This window comes from Stylophora pistillata, chromosome 10 (assembly GCF_964205215.1).
Source record: "Stylophora pistillata chromosome 10, jaStyPist1.2, whole genome shotgun sequence".
In the NCBI taxonomy this organism is placed as follows: Eukaryota; Metazoa; Cnidaria; class Anthozoa; order Scleractinia; family Pocilloporidae; genus Stylophora; species Stylophora pistillata.
The window spans coordinates 4947899-4974372 of NC_142528.1; the positions used below are offsets into that span (position 1 = coordinate 4947899).

The 26474-nt window shown below is 38.8% G+C and overlaps 2 protein-coding genes and 1 pseudogene across 3 annotated transcripts; all 3 read right to left on the minus strand.

The window, feature by feature from the left end:
* Positions 1-1077: 1077 nt before the first annotated feature.
* LOC111333244 (hemagglutinin/amebocyte aggregation factor-like) lies at positions 1078-5091 on the minus strand (annotated as a pseudogene). The gene is made up of 5 exons (XR_002695131.2): positions 3809-5091; positions 3446-3708; positions 2970-3195; positions 1552-1704; positions 1078-1252 (listed from the first exon to the last, which is right to left on the minus strand). The product of XR_002695131.2 is annotated as a hemagglutinin/amebocyte aggregation factor-like (transcript).
* A 2253-nt stretch (positions 5092-7344) lies between these two features.
* Positions 7345-23864, minus strand: LOC111333243 (meiosis regulator and mRNA stability factor 1). The gene is made up of 21 exons (XM_022938784.2): positions 23454-23864; positions 23114-23237; positions 22508-22680; positions 21836-22304; positions 20883-21127; positions 20158-20442; positions 18783-18961; positions 17809-18493; positions 16987-17590; positions 16356-16555; positions 15650-15877; positions 15214-15259; positions 14740-14945; positions 14436-14654; positions 13628-13682; positions 12969-13162; positions 12099-12326; positions 11149-11431; positions 10800-10871; positions 10645-10686; positions 7345-9938 (listed from the first exon to the last, which is right to left on the minus strand). The coding sequence occupies exons 1-21, from the start codon at positions 23844-23846 to the stop codon at positions 9280-9282; spliced, it is 5589 nt and encodes a 1862-aa protein (XP_022794519.2). The 5' UTR covers positions 23847-23864; the 3' UTR covers positions 7345-9279.
* An 895-nt stretch (positions 23865-24759) lies between these two features.
* Positions 24760-26438, minus strand: LOC111333255 (baculoviral IAP repeat-containing protein 5). The gene is made up of 4 exons (XM_022938798.2): positions 26279-26438; positions 26094-26200; positions 25634-25751; positions 24760-25434 (listed from the first exon to the last, which is right to left on the minus strand). The coding sequence occupies exons 1-4, from the start codon at positions 26387-26389 to the stop codon at positions 25354-25356; spliced, it is 417 nt and encodes a 138-aa protein (XP_022794533.1). The 5' UTR covers positions 26390-26438; the 3' UTR covers positions 24760-25353.
* Between the last annotated feature and the right edge of the window lie 36 nt (positions 26439-26474).

The window sequence follows — 26474 nt, forward strand, 5'->3', positions numbered from 1 at the left end:
GTTTTGTTGTTTCTTTTGTGCCACTTCTATTTAAAAGGGGACTAGGGTTGAAGTCACAAGATCTCCCTTCTTTAAGGTCTCATACAAATATCGAAATAATTTTCCCAATCCTCATTGACAAGCGCCCCATTACCTGAAGGGACTCTCCACCCTCCCTTCCCCCCTCTCCCTCCCCCTCCCCCTCCCCCATACAAGTTTCATCGTTTTCATTGACGTCATCTATGGTGACGTGGATGAATATTCGTCCCAGGTTCGATCGTTTTGAATCCAAGATGAAGTAACACCATGCATCAAAGTTATAGACATAAGGAGGCTTGGAAAATGGTCTATATATGTTAAGTCACACCCTTGAACCGAAAAGCGAAATAAAATGCGGTCCAAGCGGGAAAATCAGGATACACAATATGAAATTTGGAGAGAAAAGTTCAAATTTTCAAGAAGAAAAAATTTTAGATGGCATAGGGTTCGATATATAACAAAGAGAGATTCCCAGTTCCTTTGTACGTCACCTGTTGAATATGTTTAAAAAGAGTTTTCATGCGGTATAAATATCCCTTTCTTTCTTGCTGCCAAACCCAGGTTTAAAAAAAAGCACCAAAAACGTAGAATCAGGTACATCAAAGATATTAGCAAGCGTTTATTGCGAAATAGAAATCTCAGTCCCACCTTACATTTACCCTCAATTATCAGATCTAATCAATGAGGGCAATCTTAATGAAAATACTTTTATAGCCGGAAAAATTATATTTCTAGTTGCAAACCGATGACATCCTTTCCTTTATCTGCGCTCTGGAGGAACTCTGAAGATGGACTAAGAGCTAAACCTTAGAAAAGGCATTTCAGATAACTTATATATATATATATATATATATATATTGATATATATATATATATATATATATATATATATATATATATTGATATATACAAAAGTTAAAGATCTAATGAGGACGCATCGATTCTCTGTGACTCTGAGTTTCGCGTGTAAGCGCTCGTCAGACAGAAGTTTTTGTCTGTTTCGTGCTGTCCCTTTCCATTTAAAGTTACACGTTTAATTTTACATCTTATCTCGGCGAGTATAAGAGTAGTTTTATTTTATTGCCCTATGAACACCCTTACAAAGCATATTTATTAAAGCCCTGCGCTTGATTCTATCTGCTTCTTTTGTTTCTTGTGCGTCTGAAGTTTTCCATTGTTTTTTCCGCCCCTGGCTTGATTTAAATTTACAGACACGAAAATCCCAGCGACGATCCTTGTGGTTACAAGAAAAAAAGAAGAAACAGCAATGTCTTTAAAAACACGTCATTTAAATGCCAAAAAATTTATAAAAAAATTTTAAAATAAACCGAACGCAGTCGAAAAGCCGGAAAAGGACTAAATGAGAATACAATTTACTATGTGAAAAGTTTTAGACTTATAATCATTACTAAAAGCTTGATTTTCACGAAACACTTTGTTTCCTTAAAAAAGATCATTACTTAAGAATATTCATGGTGCAGTCACACATAACCTGAAAATTGTTTTTGCATGCAAGAAAAAAAGATCACAAACCTCGAGCTGTGTTGACTGACCACACCAACTACGGTGTAACCCGGACGAGCTCTGAAGTTCAAAAGTCCTTCATACACGTTTTTGTACCCCGTGTTCTCGCAATCACTGTTGTCATATTTGTAGCCCTTCACATGAGAGCAACGGACTGTTATCCTAGAATGGAAGGAAAAATTCGCATATGAGAACTTTAAAGTGGCCATAAACCCCCAATTTTTTTTGCTAAGATAAATGTTTTTATAATTCTGAGAAAAATGGCGCAAAAATTTTTGTTTTTGGTTAAAAGCCGAATTTTCTATGAATTGTTAAAGTGGCGGAAAATCGAGATTCGAAAACCCATGACCGAGCAGCGGAACCTGCCGAAAGGTATTGAATCGAGTGTAATTCGTGACGTAAAACCCGGACTGTGAGCTTCGCATGTTGTGACTTCGATCAAAGCTGAAACCATGCCCAATGTGCACTTATTGATAAGCTTCGCAACAACGGGAGTGAGGTTATCGCAGCCGGCAACTTACCAGTCTCGGACTTTTTCTCTACTATTTAGGTGCTTTTGGAGCGCCTAATCTAGGACCCCTTCCACCTTTCTGTCTCGTTCATACAACTCTATCCATTCCTCGTCCGCTAGCGTATCGTCGCCATATGCCTCGCGCGTGCCTTTCTCATCGCTTGCCGTAGAACTCGAGTTTGGTGAACCATCAACTTCCAAGTCGCAATCTTTCATTTCTGAGACTTCAGAATCTGAACTTGAGGTTGGAATGAAGTCGTACGAAGCCATTTTTTGATCAACGTGTGCGCAGAAAACAAATATCAACCGAATAAAAATGGTTTTCAACGGCGCACAAAGAAAACTACGCGTCTCCAGCTCGCGTCTTCTCTGTTGTCCGGGTTTTACGCCACTAGTCCCAGTCTCCCTTTTACTCGGTCGTGGGAAGAAAAAACCAGACTTAATTATAAAAAGATTTATTTAAGCAAAAACATTTGGGAGTTTATGGGCACTTTATGTAGAGCAAGACGAGGTGTTGTTTATTGCCATTTAAGTACATCCTTCGTTTGATTTTTGTCTCCCACTTTTGAGGGCTTCTTGAAAATTTTGGCCTAAATTTTAATTTCATAAAGTTCTGCCCGATCTTCTAGACGATTCGGACCATTGATGAAGAAACGAGGAAATGCAGACCGAAAAGCCTACAAAAGCAAGACTTACAGGTTGAATTAAAGTTGATGTTCGCAGCAAGTTAAAATTTCTTAGTGAGATTTTTGTCTCAAGTTTTAAAATGTTTCGCTAGTTTTCGTCACCACTCAATTTAATTCTTTCTTTCGTTTTTTCTAAGTGATTTCACCATGAGGAAAATTCGTTTGAGACAGCGCAAAAAAAAAGAACAAAAGAAAAAAAAAAAAGAAAAGAAAAAAACAGGCCTAGGTACCTGCGATCTTTAGTAATCGTATTAAAGTCGCTCTCAATTCCAGTGATAAATCCATGCGAACCACACGTGTACGTAAAACTGGCGGAAGCTGCGTTCGTCAAAAAGTTAGACCAGATACAGTCTTAGGCTCCACGATAAATAGCAGGACCAAGGTCACAGCGAAAATGATGAATGCAGTCCGCCTGACATTTTCGGAAAACACTGATCCACCAGTTCATTGAACAGCCTAGTATCAAAATGTAAGGCAAATGGGGCACAGGTCCTTTTTCAGATAAGGAGAACGTTGGCATTACAAAAGGCAAAACAAAGGGTAAAGGCTATTTTAACAGCTTTCGATGAGCTTTGAGATCCGTTAGAAGGTGTACACAATTTCAAGTTATCATTTCTCATCACTCAATGACAAAACTAATAATAATAATAAAAAAAAACTTTAAGATGTTGTTAGTTCGGTAGAATAACGGAGTTTACAGTCTTACCGTCAGGGCAATACACGCGGAATGACTGCTGCCATGCATTAACCCATTTCTTTGCCCGGCCCCCGATGGTTAACCGGGGAACACAAGAGTTGCAAGGCGGCGGTGGTGGAGTTGGCGGCGGTGGTGTGATTGCTGGGGGCGATCGACGGCGCCGCCGTCGACGTCTCCACCACGGAGAAGCATCGATTGTACAAAAGAGCAATTCCATTTCCACAATCAGCAACATAAGAAGAGCCAACTTTTTTCCCGACAAGATCATCGAGCTGAAAAACAAAGTAAAGAGCGTAGTTACCGAGATATCGATCTGAATATGGTAGTCCCAGATATGTAGCAATTCTGATGACCTAGAAAAGAAAGACTTACTTCCAGTTAAATCTTCAAAGCTTCGTATGATCTTGAAAACACAGGTAGTGTAAAACTTTTAATTTTTCTTCCAGCGCTTTGGTATACAAGTGCCTCAGCGTCAATTCTGGTTATCTAAATATCTCCGCAAATAAATTACGTGTCAGAGCCTGAGGGTAAACAAGTTTACGAAACATTTTATCATGTTCGAAAAGAACACATTAGTATCAGGAGTAATTATCCTCCGTTAGAGCCACGGGATCAAAATAAACTCACCAAAAAATTTACTGAGTTTGAAACTTACAGCGCTACAGCGGCAGTAAGGATATTCAGCTTTTGATCAGCTCTTGTGCAACCGAAAACAAGGCCAATTGCGACGTACAAAAACTTTCATTCTTAGTTAATAGACTTCCTTTTCAGTAGCCCAACTTTATTTCAGTTTAATACCCCTATAAATCATCTATTTAAGTGCTAGAGTCATTGACTCTGGAAAATGTAAAGCGTCTTAAGATGCAATCAGAAAATATTTCCATTTTTAAGACTTCGTCTTTTCTTCTATTGAGATCTGACCTTGTTTTGACAAACCTGTAAACCCCACTTGTTTTGAGTTATAATTTACAACTGTGAAGCGACTTTTTCGCCTTGTCATTCTTCCATTTTTGACTTGTTACTCTGACTTTCTAAGATGTTAGGGAAATACAAGTTGCGTTAAGTGGTACTTGGAACCCAAGTACCACTTAACGCAACTTTATTAACAATTATGTGATTTCTGGCGGTAAATAAATCCTTGCTGTGGTTAGGAAGCATAATTTCATCACAATGTATTGTTATTTCGCGACGAATAATAATTAAGGCATTCGCGAGGAGTAAAAACAGCAGCTTGACTTTACTAACACGGTATCGAGATAGCAAAGAACTTGAAATATTTTTAGACAGAATGAAGGTCAATAGTTTTATCTTCTTTTTCTTGAATTTGAATTTACTTAAAAACAGTTCTTGGAATACCAAGAAAGTCGCTGGACCATATAGACTCCTTCAAAACAGTTCATCGTGAAATTTTTTTGCTGTTAAATCAAGACGGACGTTTGATTTCTGAGAAAAAAATATGAAGAGGTAATTACTATAACTCTGTCTGCTTGCCGTCCTGCACACGGTGACTAGAATAAAGACAATAACGAGGCAACATTCGACCGACGAAATAAACACGATTGTGTCTTGTTCGATTAACAAAGTCAAGTTTCGGTTCTTGCTTCAAAACAAAACATCACCTTTCATCAAACAAGGAAGTTTATTGAGACAGACACTGAACGCCACGATAGTCAAGTTCCTTCTTTCACACAAACAACTAATGTAAAAGGGAAAGTATTTCTTTGTAATAACGAAATAATAAACGTAAGTCGTTAATTTGCCACTGAGCCAGAGGTAAGACATCAAAACTACCTTCGTAACTATAACATACCAAATAACTTATAGTTTAGTTATTAAACAGTAAAACAAAACTATGCAAATTATCTGCAACTGATATTATAATCGGTTAGGAAAAAATACGAACAATAAACTACAGAAGAGATAGTCACGGAGAAAGGCTATTTGGGCTGCATTATTTGACTACGGTTTCTTTTTATTTTTCTTAAGTGGAAACATGAACCGGTTAGCAGTAAAGTGAAGAATTCCAACCACAAAATCACCATGAGTATCGAGTTCTGAGAAAATACTAAGCCGAAATTCGCTGGAAAGACTCATAGCCAAGAAGAATATTTGTAATGCCGTGATTCATGAACAAGTATAATTCCCCGTGAATGAATTCATACTTTGTCCACCTGAAAGGAGCTGAGGTAATTTGGGCCCTTCATCCCGAAGGAGCCGTTAGCAAGAAGTTTAAGCACAAAAATGCCCCATTCGCGGGATGATTGAATTTGCATCGCTTTAATAGATGTTCTCAACCTCATTCATGCTAAAACTCAACAACCGCTTAGTGAAATAAGTTTTTTTTAAAACAATTCCTCTCAGCATGACTGTCCATATTCAATACTTGCTGTAAACTCTCGACTCTCAGGATGCCCCTCTCGCCGGAACTAGCAAGACTTGGAAAATTCCCTGTCTTTACTTGTGTTCTTGTTTACCATGCCTGGTAGTTAGAAAAGCATTCCGTTGAAATGATCATTTTTCCTTAATTTCCTTCTTTGACATCAACGTCTATTTCCACGCTTGAAATACAAAACGGAACGTCTTCAACAGTTTCCGCAAAGTGTTTGCATTATCTTTGACTATTTTTTATCTCAGTTCCAACTTACATAATTGAATTTTCCGAACTTCTCCAGTGGATTGAACGAGGACTCTATACTGACCCAAACCTCACTCACTCAATACAAATTATAATGCCTCGCCAAAGAAGGCAGATCTAAGTTCAGATGATTCTCCATTAATTTTTCCGAGCCGTCCATTTATTTGGGTCGTTGGCAGAGACCAAACCTTTCAATTAGGATATATATAGCTGTTGAAAATTGGCTTCCTTTCCAGTTTTTCTTCTCATCAATCTCTTATTTACACATCTTCATGCTTGTCTAACTTTATTTGCGAAGTACCTCAACAAGGTCGTGTAACTTTTTGGGGTCCTCTTCGTGCGCAGCTCCTTCACAGTTTTCTGATTAACAGGGTTCAGTCTCATATTTCAGTCTCATATTTCAACGTGACTTAATCAAATTTGAAATATAATGGATTGGTGTGCTCCCTAAGCGCCTTGGACCGATAAGAGTAAAAGTAACTCAAATTAGGGCAGCTTCTTCGAAAGGAAAAGTGGAATCTTTCGGACGCGACTCAAAAGAAAAAACTACTGTTCGCTTAGTCCCGAAGGCCTTAGCTTAAAAATTCGACAACTCCTACGTGAATAAAGACTTTCTCCTCTTTGTCTGCTAGCTGGTATCTGTAAGACTAGCAGACTAAATTTTTTCGATGTTGTCGTCATAATCTTAAAACTGAGTGGTACGAATATCTTAAACATACTGGTATTTGCATGAACATAAAAACTTCTTCGCTGACGTAGCCCAATATAATCCTTACTCATTCTGTCAAATTTTCATCTTTTACTTCACAGTTTCCAGTTGATGTTTTCCACGGCCAGTTATCACAAATGTTTTCTTTATTACTGTTGTGGGGTTAAGGACCACAAGTATCGTTTGCGAGATCTTTGTGAAAATGCTTTCGTCGGTTGCCTTTGTTTCCAAGATGTGAAATGTAAATCAGCGTTACGTATCGTGTGAATAATATTTTTATATCTAGGAACAGTCCAGCAGTTTGACGAAGAGTTTTTCCTTCTTTTGACTGGAGAAAGAGAACTGGACATTTGTACTTTCCCTCTCTGATAAAAGCCGCGTTGTACTGCCATGATTCTCAACATCCGAGGTCTTCGTCTCACTCTAATTATGCCACTGTCCACTGAAAGTATGAGACGAGCAACTGAATTCCGAGAGCTTCCCTCATACTGCTATTTCAGTCAGAGAAAATCGAAACCCACTGAATTTATAAAAACGAAAGAAATATTCCCTCTCCTTCGTACATAATTTGAAAACAAAACTATTTATTTCGAGCTCGAGTACTACACTATAAAAACCAGCTTCTAACCACTTTTTTTTTTCTTTTCTGCAGGCGTAGAATTTCTCTATGGAGCGTCCAATATCCTTCCTCTTTTCTCTTGTCGCAAGTTCATGGGGAGCGTTGCTGACACAAAATTCCTGATAAATTAAGTCCACCTTTCGCCTTGTATTCAGAGTTTCTCCCTCTATCTTTCTCATTTGTAACGATTACGTCTTTTAAATCTGTTAAAAAAGCCAGGCAAGCGCAAGAACCACGCTGTGATGTTCGTCCAATTCTTGTCTGCATTCAATATATATTCGTCGACATTTCATCAAAGAAACCTTTTCCTTCTAACTGTTCAACGTTACATATTGCAAACTGATCCAGGCTTAACAAACGCTAGTAATAAAATAATCCTAAACATCACTCCATCTTTTTTGGAGAAAAATATTTAAATCTGACTGTTTTGGATTTCAAAATGATTTCCTTGATTCCTGTGCAACACTCACGAAGAGCCGACTTACTCGTCATTTTTACCATCGGTATGGGTCTATAATCCATTTTCTGTATTCAGCATCTGGACATGTCGTTGATCTGTTTAATCTGTAACGTCTACAAGATTTTTATGGGTAGAACATGGAGATGCTGATCCTTTGGTCTTCTATTGTCAAGGTTCAAGTATCGCAAAACCCTCCAACAAGTCGTCCTTCTGTATCTAATACAATCTAACGTACCGTACTCTCGTTCTGCCCCAAATGACATCATCCCATGTAGTAGTTAAGCATGAAGCCACGCGCGTTTCAACACTGACATAAACAACACAAACACTAACACGCCACCATCCTTGATGACTCGGAAAGGACTGGAAAACACCCACTGATAACGTCAATGGGACGTCCCATATCGTCAAATCACATCAAAGGATCTGCCTGCTGGCTAACGAACAGGCTTGAAAGAAAATTATCAGGCCAACATTTTCCCGAAGGAATAATTGGTGGAAATAATGAACGAAAACACATAAACAACATTTCTGCACGCAGCTCAGGTTGAGAACTCTATCATAAGACCATGCATTGGGAATGCGAAGTCACCAAATATCAACCCTATACTCAAAAATTGCTTTGAGTTGTGTCATATCTGGAAGCAATCGTCCACCTCTGTTTCAGTGTTTTGTGAAACAACAGCTTTTCTTAAGGAATGAGTTCATGGGCAAATGCTAATCACCGCCTGAGTGTATTCCTAAAAGAATGGAGGAAAAATTTCCGGGTAATAATGAAATAGAAAGAAAAATACTTTACAACGTCTTCCTTAGTTCACGATGCACAACAATTATTGTTCCACTTCACTAGGTCAAATAATACAGCCCTTTAAACTACTTCTTTAATTTCTTACTGACACTTCACCGAGGAGGAATCACTCTTACTTAAGAAAAATATTATCTTGAAAACAAAACAGATTTAGTTCTCTCTGTCCAATTTGTATCAAAGAGAAGGAGAAATCTGCCGAGAATCTTAATTGCAAGACAAGGAAGGACTAAGCATATTCTACCATTAAAGAATCGAGGAAATAATGTACTAAAATTTCAATCTGACATAAGCAATTCCAGACAAACCAATATACGTGAAAGTAAAACCAAGAGGCACATAGTACATGGTCGATTGCCTAAGTTAAACGAAAAATATACTATCAAACTTTTTAGCTCCTTCCAGGCAAGCGGATCTTCTACAAACAAGATCCATACGTCTGTACCCCGCCAAGATAAAACAGAAATCTGCAATAACCAAAAAAAAGTAGGAAAGAAACATCTACGAAAGCTAGACTACTCGAAAATAGAATCAGGTTAACCAACTTTGTTACCACTGGCTCTTGGTCACAGGTTAACCAACTTTGTTACCACTGGCTCTTGGTCACAGGAGTTTTCATTTGTTTGTTGTCTTCCTGAAATTAACAGCTAACTTGACTTTCGGAGCAGAGAACTTCCTTGGTTTAGCTCTCCTGTTCTCATCAGAACTCTTTCGTTGTACAACGGGTTTTTCTACTCCTTCTTCTCCAAATGACGTGGCGAGATTTCTTGCAAATTCAGTCTCCGGCTGACAGTCAGACAGGATATCAGCTTCCACTTCGGAGAGGAACAGAACCCCACCCTTACGAGGAGATGGACTCGCCTGCACTTGTGTTTTATTCCTTTCACGTGCCGGAGATACAAAGGTAAACTCCAAATCTTTGAGATCTAAACTGGACGACGAGGGCTTACCGTTAGGAGAAAGCCTGTCAGAGAGGCTAGCCTGTGGCGACCTTGCTCCGTTGTATTCTCCTGAAAGTTCATTGGAATCTGCTAATAACTCAGTCAAGTCACCTCCCGGAGAGTCAGAAAGCCCCGCGTCATCTAACACTTCCAGCAGCATCTCCATGTCAAACTCGGTGAAGGATATCAGATCTCCAACGGGAGGTGGCTCGGGAACAGCGGGCTGCAGCTCCGGCGCTGGAAGAGTTTCGGGCACTGGTGCCATCAGCCAATCATCGGTCACAGTCTGGTCTGGGAAGGTGCTGGAGGCTTCACCATCAAGAATTATCAAATCTACACAACAATGAACACATAAGCGCGGTGAGAAAAACAAACGATGTCCAATCATGCAGTAACACTCACACATAGGGATGTATCGTAAATCCTCGAGCTGTTATCGCGGAGGGAGTTGTAGAAATCAAATCTTAGAGCGAGAGGTCTGGTATCAAACACTGGCTGATTGTTAAACCCTTTCACTCCCATGAGTGACCAAGACAGAATTTCTCCTTACATTCTCAATACAATATCAAGCAGACAAGTGATGAGAATAAAGAAATATATCAATAAGGGAATTATCAGTTGATCCAATACCAAATTCTTCAAACTAACATCGAACAAATTGTACGAAAGACAGTAAGGAGAATTACTAATGAGTTCTTGGGAGTGAAGGGGCTAACCTACTTGTCACGCTTAAAGCTATTTAACCTCACCACAACTCTTATGGCGCAGGTGCATGAATGGTTAACTGGCGACAGTCAGAGATACCTACGATGATGATCATAATTTTGGGGAGGAAGATTTAAACGGTTGCCTGCACTTCACCGGAAAAAATCGCGTAGAATAAGTGCGCAAAACACCTTTCCCAGTTCTGAAAAATTGAAGTACAGCTAAGACTTGTTTAAGCATGAGATTTCCATCTGAATCCTTCGTGCACATGGTTCGTTTGATGTTTCATCCAAAGTGATCAATTTGCTTTCTGTTAAGGAAACTGTGAACTCACCCTCTTCGTCTTTCTCGTCAATGATCACTTCAACCTCCTCCTCTGCAATTTAAACAAAATGGAAAACGAGGTAAGCAGTTATTCTTGATATTTGCTTTTGTTTACATGGGTAAAATTAAGACTCTACAAGCAGCCGGATTCGTTTGAAATCCTACCTTCCTCCACTGTAACAGAAGTCGAGTCACTTAAACCGCAGTCTTTCGTCCCAGCTTTCATCTGCTCTGTATCTGTAACAGGTTAAAAAAAAAGTTCTATATGAAATTATACCAAATAAACGTACGTACATACACATAAAGCTTGATGTTCCGCCTTCACTTCAATGACTTGAGTACTCTGAGGCTGCAACAAACTTTGACACCCAACAGGAGGTCCAATATGATCCATGCGGAGTCTTATTGCACCAATTCCCGTGTATTTACAGAGATTTCACAAAATTCAATGTCATTGCCACTACAATGTACAAAATAAGAATAATAATAATAATTAAAAGTAACTTCATCTTACCCCTGCGTCCAAGCAGACTCACGTTGTCCCCATCGACCAAGACAACCATCTTCTCAGCGCCCTTGCCTCGTATTTCAGCCACATTGGACACTGCGTCTATCACTTCCGATACGCGACTATAGCCGTAATCAGACGCCTTGCATGGTCGACCATACAACTGCTGGAAGTTTGGCGCAAAGCGGTTTAGAGAAACACATCCTCTGAGATGTTTAAGAAGATCCCTTGCTTCGATAGCGAAAGTCTGGAGCGGTGTCAAGGTCAGTTTGTCTTCCTTGGTATCGACCTGGCGAAGAGGTAAAAGCCACTACTGAGCAGGTTTGCATTGATAGTAGTGATCTGAATGTACCTCCAACTATCAAATTTTCAAAGATTAGAAGCAATCCAGACAAATTCCCAGAATAGGGATCATAGCACAGGTTAAAATTCCCTGTAAGCCCTGAATAAGGCTTCACCTCCCAATGTTTCTTTTTTAATTCAAATTTCAATTTTTCCCTTAAATTCTACGTCAATCCATTCTTTGGATCTTACAGCTTTGTACTACGTAGGCACAAGTCACAGCTTTCAATACTAGAATTACGAAGGTAATGGGTTTGCTTCCCATTTGTACTCTACTTTCCCCGAACACCCCTAAACATTGCAACTGCTCATTCAAAATAGATAGGATAAGAATGCAAAGTCACCATCTCCACGTCCCCATCGTGCACCACGGGCAACGTCCTAAGTAGGGGGATAGCCAGTCAGGGTGAAGAAAGTCACGGACTTATACACCCCGTGGCCGCCACGGTAACTAGAGGGCTGACTGGTACCCCGAAACGGAACGGCAAGTTGCGCTCTTGTGAAAATACGAAGGTTAACTCCCTATGTGGTGGATTCAAAGGGTTACTGAAACTGAAACTACAGAATTTCTTCAGTTTAATAAAAATAAAACAAGGTATAAATGTTTTGAGTACCTTAACTACGGGTGAAACTGCATGTAACATATCTTCAAGTGACGCAAAACCAAAGTTCTGTACGCGCAGCTCGTGGTTACAAAGTTCCTCATAAGCAGTTGTGAACTTGGACATGGGAATACTTTTATCCGACTGTTCGGTTAACACATGAATTACACGACGTGAAAACTCCTCCAGAAGATGTTCATGTTTAAGGCAAACAGCTGCCATGTTGCCGCTGCCTTGGACCTGTTGGAACAAAGGTACAATGGCACTGCAAGACTTGATGAGGCTTTATCTTAATATGGAGTAGGTTCCAATGACGTCAGAACCGTCATGTGAACCGTCATCAGAGCCAAATAACAAAGAGTCGGTTAGGTTGTGAGAGGAAAATTTAACTCTTTCGTTTCTTTCTTTGATTTAACTAAACAAGTATGGCTGCTGGTCACACAAGAGAACACACTGTTAAGGCTGCTTCTTCCAAAACCAAACCCCTCTAATTGACTGGTGATTGAAACATCAGCTAAGATCCGAGAGCCTTTTGTACCTTCAAGTACGAAACTTAATCTAATACCCATGTACAGTGTATTATACATTCTAATAAGTTTGAGGATAAACCCCTTCGGGCGAGACAAGCAAAATACAATGCTAATCGACGGTTCTTTCATTGGTCTGGCGGCAATATCAACGTGTTCAAGATGGTATTAGTCTGAAGACGCGACTTAACTGTACGATCATCAAAGCTGATAAGTATTACTTAAAAGAGGTTATGTGCGCTTAGAGCGAAGACAAGAGCAACATTATTAAGAGCTACCGCAGTCACACTAAATTCTTTGATAAATGAATCAATAGTCAAGTAGATGTAAACCAAAGTAAAGCGCTATGTCTGACCTCTAAAACATCTCCAAGTGCTTGTATTAACGAGGCCATTGAAGTGAAGCCCAGGTCCTTGGGCTTTAACATTTGTCCATACTCCCGTAAGAAGATATCAGCGAAAGCAAACTCGGCCACTCTACAGCCAGGATACTTCAGTAGTAATTTAGTGATTTTATCACTAAGAAGTTGCAACCTGGGAGAAGGTTTATCTGCAAGGTATTAATAGTTCTAGTTCAAAACTTGAGGGGGTTTGTCTTATCGTATCTAAGGCTGCCACAGACGTGCTTTAAAACGTAATCTGCCATATCCGGCCATGAAATCCATGAACACTGAACAAATAAGTACAGTTCAACACACTCAACCGTTCAGTGGCAGCCAAAGAAATTTCAATTTTTCCCTGTCTTGAAAAAAATTCACTCAATTTTCTTTGAACTTTGAGATCCTGCCATCCTCGGAGACCCAGGGGCTGAGTCGATTTCAAGTTAGGGCATGAAGAGCCCCTGGGTCTCCGAGGATGAGATCCTGCTTACCTCATCCTTCATTTACCTGTGATAATCACCAAGTTTTGCAATTGAGAGGAAGTAAGTCAAAAAAGCTACATCTCTCGTCTCAGCCGGGGAAAATCAGTTTGAAAAAAAGAAAGGACTCCATAAATTTTCACCCTTATAACAAACCTTTCGCTGGCAAAAGTGGAAGGAGTAGAATTCTATCATTCGCGGATCCTTTGACCTGAAATAAATATATAAAAATGTGCAATCATCTAAATGGAAATATTCCTCCATAGAGACTCGTTACATCTAAATATCAAAATAAGCATCAACCAGTCAATACTTAGTTCTTATTAATCGAGCGGGAGGTCTGTATGGGAGAATCTTGACCGAGGTCTGTACCAGCGACCGGGGTCAAGATTCTACCATACAGACTGACCTAGCTCGGTTAATAAGATGTTTATTATATGGCTGTGTCTCGTATGCCAATTTTTTATATTCTTTGTACCTTTTTTTTCTAGACCGGTCTAGATGCCAGTCTAGATGGGAAAATCTAGACCGCTTTCAATATTGATTACAGCCAATAAAATTTGTGAATTTGGTTGTTCCCATTCCTTGTGAGACACAGCCATATAATAACACTTGACATCAATAAAACCGATTACCAATGATAACCGGTATCACCAATGACCCGTCCCACAATTCTTATAATCGATTTGTTACAATGATCTATAATCATCATAATCATGTATTTATCATATTTTTTCTGATTAATTATTCTCCAGTGAAGTTACAAAAGATGTGCATTTGAAAAGGTTCCCACTACATATACAATCTACAATAAATCATCAGTTGAGAAGGAACCAAATTGACAACAAGGAGAAATGTTGATTCAACACCAAGTTCTCTTCGAGAGCAAATTTCTGAGTCCTTGAATAAACGCCGTTAAAAAGACACAATTTCATTTCCTGTTTCTATTTCAATCTATACAAACCTTAACTTCTCCCTCCAAACATCGAAGAAATTCCTCAAACTTGGCTTGTCCCAGGGGAAATTTCCGGTTGTAGTGTTTACGGAAAGTGCAAACAAGGCGAGAAATTGGCAGAAATTTGCCGTCCTGTTGTTCCAGTAGCTCTACCAGGTCTTTTCGCAAAGACTGCACTGTGACTTTGGAAGGGAAGGTCAGGTATTTTTCCCCTGATATCTCTATGATCTAAGAGGGACCAGAGAGAAAGTTAATTTAACTTTAGGCCCAGAGAATCAAACCAACAGTAATTAAATAAGTTTGAACAACTGACCTGTAGTGATGGTAAACTTTCCACCAGGTCTTCAAGACGCTGGGCACCATGATCCCCAATCTTGAGCAGTCGACCAAAATGTTGATAGTATCGAGCAAGTACTGTGGCAACAGGAAGCCTCTGGTTTTCACAGCTGGACAATAGCTCTTTGAGTTCTTTGACTAAAGCCTGCTTTTCACTTTGCTTCTCAGGCCTGGAGCTCTTGTCTGTAAAATGGAATTAACAAATGAAGTGAAACAAAGCACAAACTCGGTGTGAAGAAAAATATTGTTGTGATGACGAGTTTTAATAAATTTAAACTCAGAGTAAGGAAAATGTAAAGGTTTGTTGAGGTTTATGTTAGTGCAAGGTAATGAAATCTTAAAAGTGAAGCTCTCTAAATAGTTCTAAGGCTAAAATCAATATTTATAAAACTCTTGGTAATAAACGAAACAAGCTGGGGAAGGACATGCAGTCGAAAGGAAAAATAGATACCTTTCTCCACCAAACAAATCAACCGCTGATCTCCAGTTCCTTGGATCTAAATACAAATAGACAAAGTTAAAAAAAAATTACGTGTTTACTTTATTAGGCCTGTTATCCCGAAACTTTCTAGATCCAGACTTCAAAATGTGCTAAGAACGTAGAAGGCGCACCCACAATCACAATCACAAATCGACATCATAAGTTAAATGTATCTATTAGTGAACAAAATTTTGCTGACCCTAAATAAAGTGACCCTAAATAAAGTCAAGACAATTCCAAAAAAAGAAACAAACAAAAAAAAAAAATTAGTGAACAAATGCACTACAACACAGGATCAATCTGTTCAATAGTAAGTATCGCCAATCGTTACTCCCTCCAAGCAAGTGATATCAAAACTCACACACGATTGTGAGTATCGAAAAGTTGGTACAAGCTGCCTACAAACCTTAGCGATGTCGGGCACAGCTTCAATCAAGTCTGTCAGCTTGGAGAACCCAAATGTTGCAATCTTGCATTTCTGGCCGAGGTACTTCATGTAGGTTGACACAAAGTTTCCCAAAGCAATTGCGTGATCTGGTTGACTTGCCAAGAGCATTTTGACATTTTTCGCGAAGACTTTGATTTTCAAGCGTTGTGAAAGGACTAGCCATCTTTCTTTGCCTTGTTGCGTAACCTACAGCGCGTAAAAAAATGGTTCGATAGTTTCTTTCATTTGCTCGTGTTACTTTAAAGATTTCATAGAAAGGGACTCAGGAGGCAGAGAGGGTTTGAAAAGCAACTCTTGCAGAATAGTAATCAAGGTAAACCACTGGAGCCTCAAATCCTAAGCAAGGTCTAAGTTCGACTTCCCGTGCGGAATTCAGATTTCTGCTTTGTTTCACGCTCATGACAGGACAAATAACTTATTTCCTCCCCAGTATTATTTTCACCAGTCTCGCACCTAAATATGAGTATGCATATTCTCCATACTGTCCTCTACACAATTTCCAATGTGATGACAAGGAGAATCTGTTTCACAATCAAGAGCTTCTTTAGTTGGTGATCATTTTCTTTATTCTAATGAGCTTAATGTGTGATTTTGGGGTGACACTGTAAAGAGAAATAAGATGCTAGGGGGTTAAAAGATTAATGTACAGCACTAATTCACTGACCTCTGCTACAGCTGGCAAAGCTTCCAGGAGGGTAACAACCGAAGTGAATCCATAGACAGCTGGATCGAATGGCGTCTTCTTTTCAAACCACAATTGATACTCGGAGATTAGTGAACTGAGGGGAAGTTTAAATTCCTCCTGCATCTGTAATAACTCCTGAAGATCTTTACTGAATTCAAGAAGCTTGCTTACATTCCCACCTGTTGGTGGGAAAAAAAAATCATCAAGCTGCTGGATGCTACAGCAGTTTATGTCGTACATGTAAGTGCATTTGAGAAACTGCGAGAAATCTCTAACTCAGTCTGAAAAATGTAAGTAGATGATGCAAAAAAATTAAATTTGGGCGACTTTTTTGAGTTGAACGAACTAGGTCTAGAGTTAAAAAAAAAAAACCAATACAACAGATGTGACGTATTTGAAAATACCTACACACGTATGCATAAACATGCTTTGCAAATCCAGACCATGAAAAAAAAAATACCCTACCATTTAAGTCAGAGAACTTTATTTGCACATGAAAACAACTTTCAAAAAATTCAGAAAAGAAAAAACAAAACACGTGCTCAAACACACACACACACACAAAAGAAAACAAACCAAACCAAACCAAACACACAAAATAATTCCTTACCATGTTTAAGAGCTTGCTTAGCCCATGACACCATCAAAGACTCTGAGACCTTGACATTTGGAACGCAGTTGAGAACTTCCAAAAGAGCAGACCCTTGGTCGTTAGACTCTATCTTCTTATCAAAGTTTAGCCAGTAGGATGCAGCAAAGCTAACCAATGGCAAAGATCCTTTACAAGATTTTAGAAGAGTGTGGACATCTTTTGCAAACTGGTCAGGCTCCACAGACACTCTTACGCCGCCAATGGCTCGAGTTAGCAGACTTATCGCTTGATTACCAGGTTTGCCAGTCAGAACAACCAGATCGTGGATAAGTCCGATGGAGGTCATATCAAACGCTCGAGAACACTTCTCGTAGAACTCACTCAGGAACTTGTTTAGTGGTAAGAAATGTAAAGGAGCCTCTTTCAGTATAGAAGTTACTTCACAGCGTAAGAAGCAGAGTTCTTTCTCTTTGTCTGTGGCTATGTTGACCGTCACACAGGTGTTAAAGATTTTCTTCTGGTGAACTTTGCAGATGGCCAGGCGGGCGTCAGACAGTTTTGGAACTTTAACAAAAGCTCTCAAAGGTATGCCTTCTCCACTATGAAGAATAACAGACAATACCTGCAATCAGAAAAAAAGACTGTTGTAAATCTGCAACACACGAAAGGCTAATGATGTACGAAGATTAAACAGTTTGTTTGATAAACCTCACAAACAAGTTGAAAAGCTACAAGCATAGTCACTTCCCAACATTATAAGTAATATGTTGCCATATCCATAAACAGTTTTAATAAATGTACAGGCACACAAAAAAATCTTAATGAAGCAAACTGTCTCACCTTACAGTGCTCTCTAAACACAGATGCCAATTTCTTTTTCAGTTCTTTCTTGCTAACATTTTCATCCAAATTAGTGACAAGTAAGTCAACTCCCCCCCGCTGCTGGTCTAACACTGTAAAGTTATGCAAGCTGGCTAGCCATGATGCTGTAAGGTGTGGTGCACCCATCATGGGTGGGGCAAGAGGAGTGATTCCTGGAAAACTTGCTCCTTGTGTTGGAATATTCATGAAGTTTGGGTAAATAGAGTGTGGCCATATGCCAGTGTAGGAGCCATTACTGAACATAGTTTGATGGCTAACAAACTGTTGGGCAGTGGAAGACAAAAGGGAGGGTCCTGGTTTGCCATCATTTTCTTCTGTGCTGTCCCCTGAGTCGGGACTTTCATCTGTTGGTGTTTGGCTGGTTTTGCCCTCTTTCTTCAGAGTATTCGTGGCTGGGATTGTGTCTTCAATATTTAAAGTATCTAGCAATGCACAACTAGAATCTTGTTTTCCTTTCTGTGGGGTGCTGGCTGTAGATTTTGGAGACATACAAGTATCTCTGCTCTTGACAGAATCACCAGCATTCTCCACTGGCCGTGTTTTCTTATTTTTCGGTGGGCTTTGTGAATGATGACTGCTTGTGGAATACAACACTTGGATTGTGGAACCGAACACGTCTTCTTTATCCATTCTTCGTCTCGCCCTGAGAGAAAAAAATTAATTATCACTGTCAATAACTATGATGCCGATACATGTCGGCGATGACATTGAACTATAAGACAATTTCCTCATGGAAATCTTAGTCCTCAGAATTTGAAAAACTGGAATAATGACATACAGTAGTAGGGATCTTGGGTATACTAAATGACAAAACTAGGTATCTTTGCTATCCAGACCTAAACTAGCTTTAACACCACATAAATCAACATGATTTATTTTGCAATTTATAATTATTTTAACCAATAAAACCACATTAAGATATAATTCCTCACCTTGCAGCACTAACAGGGTTTGGAAACCTAAGAATTGACGTATGCCCAGAGATGCTCACAACTTTCCCTCCACAGTTATCAGAAAGTTTTTTCAGTCTGTTTCTGACTTGAGCAACATCTTTTCCCATTGGAAGATTGAGGACAAGAAGCTCTGAGGATAAGCCATTCTCCTCAGGAGCCTAAAAAAATATCAAAAAACTTCAAGCAATGTACAAGTTATTCACAAATGTGCTACAATGTAGCAATCTTCACTTGAAGTCATTTCCCTTTCAGTCATTTCCTAGTACCAGTAGCTGAACTGAACTCAAGTCTCCCATTGGTACACATATCTCTAACTGTTTTTGGTTGCCTTTTACATAGTGTTTGAGGGGTTGAAGATCCACTCAACATTGAGCCACAGTAGGATAGGTAATAAAAAGGCTAAGTCTGTATCACTGCCCCCCACCCCTCCCCAACCCGGATGGCAAGCTAGTCCATTACAAGAATACCCACTAGCATTTCATCAGGCTTCCCTGACAATTCCCTGGGGCCAGTAACCATTTATACCACTGGGTAGGGGTACTGTAAAAAGTTAAGCCTTGTACCCAGGAACAGATCACATTGACCTTGCCACATCTCAAACATGGACATCTCAACTTGAAGTCCAGCATACCTAACAATAAGCCACATTATTATCCAGCTACACCTAGACGAGTACAAAAAATGCCATAGACGAGTACAAATATCACGCGGTATTTGTACTCGTCTATTGTAGAGTACCAGTTAAACAGGTTTTCTCGCATCGTGCAAGCGAAGAATTGGATTGTAGTTACGCAAAAAAAAAAAAATCAAATGGAGGACAATTTGAATCATATTTCCGACGATGAAGAGTCAGAATGCCTGGCAAATTTAGATCCAAGTTCATTAGATGAATCGAACGAAGAAAAACAGCTTGACGACCAGAAAATTTCTTCATTTAATGAAGAAAATAGAAACAGCAACACAACAATGCATCAATTCCGTTCCGCTTCGCGTACTTCTGTCACGCACTCCCCGTAAATAAATATCCGCAAAATTTGCCCACACTGAAATAACAGTTTGGCGTGTTGGATAATAAATAACTTATCAGACGTTTTGTTGTGTAGTATCGCTGAGTATTTCTACTCTTTATTTGTATTTTGACTCACCCTACGGGCTCGTCAAAATACGGCACAACTCAAAAATACTCAGCGATACTACACAACAAAACGTCGAATAAGCTATATGTATCTCCCTCATTGATATGTTGCACTACGTATAATTTATTTACATTTCCAGATGATTCTAAAACTCAAAGTACTGTCACAATATATTGGGTTATCCGATATCAAAAGCGAAAAATAACAACTTTGTTTACCTTTGGAGTGAATACAACAGGAAGATCAGCAGTAAAGCGATCAAATCTTTTTGTCTCATGAGCACATGCCAGCAAAGCATCCTGGGCTTGGGCATTGTGAAGACATATCACCTGGAAGTTGTGCCGATGACGTAGATCTGACAGCTCTGCAGCAAAATTAATGTCCCCAGACACCAAAATAACAGTAGCAGGGGGAAGGTATGATTGTGCGAATCTTCGCAAGCTTTGCCTTAACTTGTCATCAGCTGCATTCTTTGAAGTGGCATTGATATGAACTACAGTTACCTAAATGTAAAAAAGGTCATAAAAAAAGGTTGAAAGTTTTAGAAAGACAATAACTTTACTCTAATTTCAGGTCAGTAGATGAATATGTGCAACAGTTCTCTACTGATGAAACAAAATACATGTACATGCATGATGCACACCTCATTACACATAATCCTTACTGCAGTAGTCTTGACATTGTTTGTAAATGTAATCCATCAACTAACACACAATTTTTTAAAGTAGGTCTCCTGGTTGAATACATCCCAACAAAAAGTGAGGATTGTAATCACAGTCATCTACTTAGCAAGAATAATCTTGCCCAATTTTCAAATCAGCACTGCCAAACCCTATAGCAAAACAGGATAGGATCTTGCTGTTGTTACAGATTGAGATGATAATTCTGTTGAATAGAGAAATTGCTACAAAAATTAAAAATTTCAAGAACTGAAAAGTCTTACCTGAGCCTTGTTAAGTTCTTCAATAATTTCCTTCTTTTCCTTACTGATATCACAAACGCACATGAACTCAACCTCACGCTTTCCAGTGAAAAACTCCCTCCTTATTTTCTGAACAACAGCAGATGCTGATTTCCCACGTGGAACTGGGCAATTTTCAATATCCCAGAAAACTCCAATTGGCTCAGCTTCTGGAATTGTTGAGGCTTGACTAGGAGAGCCAGTTACAGAGCTCTTGGATGTCAAAACTACAATGTAGAACAGATGTGTTGTATCAAGATTAAAACACATTTTTTGACCTGGAAATTGATGCAATCCCACTGAAATGGTGTGAAAAAAGAACCATTGCCTGCTTTATACATTGTTTGTTTACAGAAATAGAACTGATAAAATTTAGAAACAGAAAACCTGGTTTCTCCATACTTTTGTGCTAAGCAGCATGTGGTTATTCCTTTGGAGGGTATCAATACCGTTCTGCTAAACAGTATTCTGACCCATGCTTACAAAGGATTCATCCAACAGTTAACAATTATTTGATTTGGTTATTGCATGATAGCAACAATTCTGAAGGCCAAAGTTTGTGTTATCCTCCAAAGCCAAAGGCTGAGGAGGAAAAGTAAAGCATCCTAAGACTTTTGCGACTGATTGTGTGTGTGATGTAGCTCTTCTAGGATAAAACTTGTTCATAGTGATCAACCCCCATGCAATGTATACTTAAAATACTGTGTGAGACCTTAAAAAATGCAGTGACAATTTAAAACTAGCCATTCACTGTAAATTACAACTAACTATATAATAAAAAGATTATTAACAAGTTATTATTCATCACTCATCGTAAGAGTTTTGCACAAGAGGTCATTTGTGACTTGGATTCAACCATCAAATACTTATAAATATGAACACGAAAAATCACAGTTAGACAGGAAAACAGATGGAATTGAATAAATTTCACTCACCATCTGCATCACTGATGAGTCCTCGAACAGATGGTGAATTGGGACATTTGTGGCCACCAATACCAGCTGAATCAACAGACAAGTCAAAATCACTCAAGGAATCCCCAGAGTTTTCATAGCTTATCCCACAAGAGGAGCAAACACAAAATGTCTCTTTAACTTTGTTGGTTAACCCAACAGTTCCACAATTCTTCGAACAGTCACATAATTTTTTCCCACAAGTTACCTGACCACTTGGTATGGATGCGCTAGGATTCTTATGCAACTGTTGAGGTTTGATGAGATTCTGTGGCGAAGCATTTGTAAACATTACTGGGCTGTTCCTCTTGAATTGAAAACTTGAAGACTGATTAAAATTCAAATTGGAGGAAGGATATCTATATGGACAACGTCCAGGTAAGGGTTCTGTCGTGGAATTTAGGCAGGAATGCTGTTGCCTTTCTTCTTCACTAAAGAAAATGGCCTTGCACTGAAACAAAATATAACAAACAAACGGAATTAAGATTCCAGTCAAAAACTCTCCATGTATGCACCAATCAGAGCAGACACCTTAAGAAAGAAACATATAAAGCAGATTCCTCTATAAATATTACATTTAGTTCTTGAAAAGTCCTTAAAATGACTGACAGCAACTGGCTATGGTTGGTTATGATAACTCAATCAATGCAGTACCTGGGAACAAGATGACATCAACGTGAACTTTTTCTCACGTCCTCTGTTGACATGTTCTTGCAATGCATCTTGTTCCATGAAGTGAGTGCTACAGTCATCAAAGCCACATTCACCAGTACATTTGAATGCATTATGGGAGGGACAGCGGGTTGGTACTACTTTAAATAGATGATCTGTTAAAAAAATAGCGGCTATTGTGAATCCATCAATCAGCCAGTAAGAGGCTCAATATGTTTGTCAAACATTAACTATTACAAGGAGACTAGATGGACTTATAACAAATCCTAATTAAACTGCTTGGCTTAAAAGGAGAGCCTCTGTCATTAGAGAATAATACTTTCACTCCAAGTTTTTTTTTTTTTTTGCATTTCTATGATAAAGAAAAATTTCAAGGTTCCTACAGGAAACATTATCAGCAGACCTCTGATTATTTTCATTTGAAAACTACGATTGCAAACACTTTCCCCAAATTCGTTTTTTTTTTTCAATTCACACTGGTTGTGTGACTCTGTTGTGTTACATAATATAAATGATGATATAATTACCGTACCTCGTGCTATCGATATCAACCGGTACAAAAGGTAGAATACGACCTCTCCATCCTACCTGATCGATTTTTGATAAGTTTAGGATGTCGCTTCGAGCAAAACACTTCTGTACATTGTTTTTTTATCCACTTGTCGCACAAATCGCTAGTTTTCCGGGCTGCAACACAATGACGGAAGGGACACTGCATAGCAAAAAAAGGGTTTCATAATAATAAGAGAACATGGAAATTTAAAGTATCCAATAACATCATCGACAATTAATACGCGTACGAAATAAAAATCAAGGGGTGAATGTGAAAAAAAAAAAAAAAGAATTCTTTTGATTTGACATTTGCGTAATTGGGCTCAGATTATGTTTACCGGAAGAATTAGCGGTAAAGTTAAAAGCTCAACCTTACCTCTCCTGATTTCGGAGAACACTGGCGGCCTTCCATGAAAAATACGCAGTCGGTCAGACCTCTGAAGTCCTTCCTATCTAAATTTACAGCTTCATCTGGCACAGTATCTGTACATCTTCTTGTCGCTAAAAGTTCCCTGGGTCCTTTCGTTTTCACCGTCTGACCTAAAATCTCACATCCGTTCATTTTTCTGGCTGCAAGTTCGGCGGCCTCTTGCGATAAGAAATTGACGAAACCACACTGTTTAGACCTACCATAAACATCCCTTAGTATCACTGTATTTTTTAAAGGGCCAAATTTGTGAAATAAGTCATACAGTATAATTTCGTTCACATTCACAGGTAGTCCACCGACCCAAACGGCACATTCGGCCATATCTGCGCCATCTTCCATACCGATCTCAAAGGAATCTGGGATATATCATGATGGACTATCCCAGAGGGCTATGCGAGTAATATCTGGCACCCGAGATGACCTCCCTCCTTCTGGCTGAATTCGGAGTATGCTTTGCACACTTGCCAGCTGTGTCTTCCCCACTCCTCCGCCTTTATTTCCTACCCGTTTGATACGTCGCCTGTAATATTTCTATGATAAACTTCCTCACGAAAGATCCAACATGAATTTAAACCTCCGGGAATGAGCTAAACTAAAAATTTTATGGTCGATTCCCTGCAGTTTATGAGAAGTTATTATATGGCTGTGTCTCACAAGGACTGGGAACTACCGAATTCACGAATTTGATTGGCAGAAATCAATATTGAAAGCGGTCTAGATTTTCCCATCTAGACCGGCATCTAGAACGAAAGGTACAAAGAATATAAAAAAATTGGCACATAAGACACAGCCATATAATAAACATCTTATTAACTGAGCTAGGTCAGTCTGTAAGGGAGAATCTTGACCTCAGTCGCTGGTACAGACCTCACTGCGTTCGATCTGTACTGGCGACATCGGTCAAGATTCTCCCATACAGACCTCCTGCTCGGTTATGAACTAAGTAATGTTTTTCAGGGAATATTTGAAAGTGGACCCAAAGGTCTGATGTTTGTCCCTCTCTTTAGGCAGCCTGAACTATATTTTATTAGGGTTGTAAACACTGTGACAATATGATTGAGATAAAGGTAAAGCTATGTGGATACAGAATAATTTGAATATATCAACAAAGTTGAAATGGTAAATTGGCCACCGTTACTATTATAAAAGCTGACGTTTTGAGCGTAAGCCCTTCGTCAGAGCGATACAGGGCTGGGGGAACATCTCTCATTGAGGTTGGACAAAGTTGAAGGTTGATATTAATATTCACACCTTTTCAGTCAATTTTATCTTCTTTAATAGTAGACATACTACATTACATGGAAAACTATATTACATATGAATCATGGGAAAGCAGTTTTGATGAGTGGAAAAGTTAATTTCCCCAGGCCAACAACCTTAAGAAATTGTTTAAGCTAAACCAAATTAGCAAAGTACAAAGACAAGTAACTCTACTGACCAACACTCTGAAAGTTAGTCATTTTAAAAAAGACTAAAAAGATGAGGGAGTAAGAAAATGAATAATGTGAAAACTGGCCTTGTGTGTGTTATTGTGGCTTAAAATTATGAACAATATTTGGAGAATAGAAGGCAGTGTAATGATTTCTTGCTTATCAAATACAATAATTTTAGATCTTAACAAAAAGATTCTCTTGAATTGTCACACCACCCTTCCAAAAGGCTATGGAAAGTCTCTTCAAACCAGCAATTACTAAGCAGACAATTCAATGTGCCCTCAATGTAGCGGGTCATTCATGACAAGGGAAGGATTTTGTAGTGAAGCAGAAGATCATCTGTAAAGGTAGCCTCTGAAATGCACTCTATCAATTCACAGTGAAACTTAACAGTCAGGTATACATCATTAAGACTAGACAAGCTTTTCCATTTCACTCTGGACATGTTCAGCCAGTTCCAAGTATTCTTTTGTCTTGAGTTCAATGATCTTTTGCTGTAAAGTTAAAGAGGAAGAATGAAGCTTAAAAGTTATTTCTATTGTACACATACAATAGGAGGAACATAGGAATTGTAAACGTACAATTGAAGGAACAGGCCTCCACATATTTAGAGTTCTTACATATGTGCATCAACAAATGGCAAATTAAGTGAGAAAAATGGGTTAGGATGAAAAATTTTTGTCAAATAATTACCATCCTGCTGATTTGCCTTTTTGTTTCCAATTCTAAAAATTCTTGCACTGTCCAGTCTTCCTCTTTTTTGTTCAACAACAAAAATTCACATTTTGGAGAATGCTTTCTGTGTTCCTCACTGGAAAAGAGAAGTTTAATCAATATTTTTCAATAAGGGAACTAATATACAGAAAGAAATCTTAACTTTTGCCGTGAAATAATTCTAATCATTATTAAACAATGAGAAAAAGTAATCGAAATACTGATTAACTAAGCTTATCATGTGAAATGCGTTCAAAATTTTTAATACCTCAACTGAAATAATAACTTTTAAGACACTGTACACTTTTGGTCTATAAACGACCCAACAATTATCCTTTCGACTCCTTTTGCAAAATTAAAACTCGCAAGGGCAATTTATTAACCTCGTCATTTAGCCAATCACGAACAATCAAACGAAGTTAAAGTCAAGCTTACGTACAATGGATTGTCCTCAGGTTCCCACCCTTCGAGTTCTTTGAGACAAACAAAGCAACGTGCAACATCAGCAGAATCATTCGCGCTGTGGAAGAAGCCTGCTTCAGCCATCTGAGAGATATAGAAGAAACCAATCGAAGTCATATATAAGTTTACTGAAGTCAAATTTTGTTTTCTGTCACCCTTTACCTTCACTGCAGTGCAACAAGATCCCGTTTCTTCCGTAAAAGGCCAATCTTTGAAGGTATCTAGTCGATTTTTGAATCTATTCATGTTAAAATCGTAAGTCAACTCAGCCATGATTCACTATGTATCACAACTTTTGAAAAATGGCGGTTTCAGAGGCAGTATCCTACCCCAGTCCCCCCAATTCTATTACCCAGCC

Coding starts and splice junctions, on each gene's coding strand:
- LOC111333243 (XM_022938784.2), bottom strand. CDS start 23,846: ATGGAAGATGGCGCAGATATGGCCGAATGTGCCGTTTGGGTCGGTGGA. Junction 14,946..15,213: donor GATTTGTTTGGTGGAGAAAG/GTATCTATTTTT, acceptor TCCATTTTACAG/ACAAGAGCTCCAGGCCTGAG. Junction 11,432..12,098: donor CAGTTTCACCCGTAGTTAAG/GTACTCAAAACA, acceptor CCTCTTCGCCAG/GTCGATACCAAGGAAGACAA.
- LOC111333255 (XM_022938798.2), bottom strand. CDS start 26,389: ATGGCTGAGTTGACTTACGATTTTAACATGAATAGATTCAAAAATCGA. Junction 26,201..26,278: donor CTTGTTGCACTGCAGTGAAG/GTAAAGGGTGAC, acceptor TATATCTCTCAG/ATGGCTGAAGCAGGCTTCTT. Junction 25,435..25,633: donor AAAGGCAAATCAGCAGGATG/GTAATTATTTGA, acceptor TTAACTTTACAG/CAAAAGATCATTGAACTCAA.